A 2,345-nucleotide genomic window follows, 5' to 3' on the forward strand; every position below is an offset into this window, starting at 1 on the left:
ATATATTCTATATAAATTTCTCATTTGATTTAAATAATTCTTAATTGATTTTTTAGCACCCTTCAATGGTGTACCATTCCATAAGAGCGAAAATCATCTGTATCTCAAAATTTTATATGATAATTACAGATTATCCTATTATTGTGCTAATAATTTCTATATCTTTCACATTTAATCAGCAAAGTTTTTGTTAAATTCTCACACTATCATTTTGGAAATTTGTTTTTTAGAAAATGTATAATATTAATAAGTTCCTTTCTTACAGGTCAGGAAAAGAAGCCCAAAGAATTAACATCAAATTTAAAGATCACTAAGGAAGACACAAATTATATTTCACCAATGCAAAACTTCCAATTTGGCTTCCCCTCTAATAAATACGAAGACGATAATCTGTATATCGGAAGGGCACATAACAATGACTTACCACATGTTGCTGGGAAGCTGACATATGGTTCACAGAAATACAAAAATTACATTGGCACTGAAACAGCACCTGAGACAAATGTCCTTGGTGACACAAAATTAATTAATTTTGCAGACAATAAAAGAGAGAGCACATCAGCATTCCAAAAAAGGTAATTAATTAAATAATAGTCAATGTATCAAGTTAAATATCTGTGTAACAATATGAATTTTGATATAGTCTGATTGAGAAAAACAATAACAAGTAGTTTCTACTATGTGCTAGATACTGTAATAACTCTGACATTCTAATCTCAGGTTCAAAGAGTTTATAATTCAATGAGAAAAGACAGTAAATAAATAAAAATAATTGGTTAAACATTGTATAATATCAGAATTATTTTGATGAAATATACAATTTGAACAGAGTTTATCAAACTTTTTGTTGTCATTACCCCTTTACATTTAAAAATTATTGGTAATTTCCAAAGACATTTTGTTTATATGTATTATATCTATTGATATTAATCATAATGGAAATTAAAATTAAATTTAAAAATGTCTGAATTCATTTAAAATAATAATAAATTTATTAAGATAAATGGTATTTTATCATATATAAAAATAATGAGGACAATGGCATTGTTGAATACTTTAAAAATGTTTATAATGACTAGCTTAGTAGAAAACAACTTTATTCTCAGACCCGCTTTTACATTCATGCTGTTGTAATATCACATGACATGTAACTTTTGGGAAACTCCATGTATACTAGTCAGAAAATGAAAGAGTAAAAGGCAAATAGTGCCTTGTTGTTAAATGCCACCGAGTCAGTTTAGGCTCATAGTGACTGACCTGCATAGGACTTCTGAGGAGCAGCTGTTGGGTTTGAACCACCACCTTGTCAGTCCAGTGCTTTTACCACAATGCCACATGAGGGCTCCTTATTAGTATTATGAAAATAGCTTTGATTTTATGGGCTTCCTAAAAGAGCCTCCCAGATCATCCTTTGAGACTTGCTATGCTATATTCAAAGAATGCTTTCCTAAGGAAGTAGATAGTTTAAATATTTGTTATTCAACTTTATTGATACTTTGAGCAAATAAGCTAAAAGGATAGACTGTGGTCAGAAAATGATAAATCAGAATTATTGACTTAACAGCAGGAGCAGTTCTGGATAATGATAAAGTTTAAGATGAGAGGATAGATGAGTGAAGCCATGTGAAGGAAAATGTTACTGAAGATGAATTGTCTTAAGAAATGAGAAACCAGAATTTTGAATGAATTATCTACGTGAATGTTGAAGTAACCCAGAATTCTGGACAGAATTTTAGATTGAGAGGAAAAGATTATAAAGTAAAAAGGAAGGGTGGGGCAAAATGATAAAGTGAGCAGTCAATTCTACTTATCTTCCAGCAACTAACCCATATTAAACAATGATTTAAAGCAAGCAAAAAGTGAGATCTCAGAATTCTAGATGGCAGCCAAGGTTTTAGAGAGCTGAGTCCAGAAACGGGAGAAGGGGGAGCAGTATATTAGTTACCCATTACTATATAACAAATTATCCCAAAAGTTTTTGCATAAAACAACAGTAAACATTTTTATCTTTCTCAGTATTAGTGGATTAGAATTTAAGAACAACTTGACTGATCATTTTGGCTTGGGGGTCTTTTTTGAAAAAGCATGCATATGTTAGGGAGGGCTCTCATGGGGTTACAACCAAAAACTTGGCCAGGTTGCAGTTATCTAAAGACTTGACAGAGGCCAAAGGTTCCGCTTTCAAGGTGACTTGCTTACAGGGGCTGGCAGGTTGGTTGTTGATAGCGTGCTAACTTAGTACATTTTTATATTGTTGTTGTTGTTGTTGTTAAGTGCCGTCGAGTCGGTTCTGACCCATAGCGACCCTGTACAGGGTTTCCGAGGGTGTAAATCTTTACGGGAGT

At 32.3% G+C, this 2,345-nt stretch overlaps 1 protein-coding gene across 1 annotated transcript in view; it reads left to right on the forward strand.

Annotated features, from left to right (window-relative positions):
- Positions 1 to 2,345, forward strand: part of HFM1 (HFM1, ATP-dependent DNA helicase homolog (S. cerevisiae)) — a 206,591-nt gene that overhangs the window by 25,594 nt on the left and 178,652 nt on the right. The window contains exon 4 of the mRNA XM_006831060.1: positions 266 to 575. Within this exon, the coding sequence (XP_006831123.1) occupies positions 266 to 575 (310 nt within the window). The remainder of the gene's footprint in view (positions 1 to 265; positions 576 to 2,345) is intronic.

Source organism: Chrysochloris asiatica, unplaced genomic scaffold, assembly GCF_000296735.1.
Source record: "Chrysochloris asiatica unplaced genomic scaffold, ChrAsi1.0 scaffold00002, whole genome shotgun sequence".
Lineage (NCBI taxonomy): Eukaryota > Metazoa > Chordata > Mammalia > Afrosoricida > Chrysochloridae > Chrysochloris > Chrysochloris asiatica.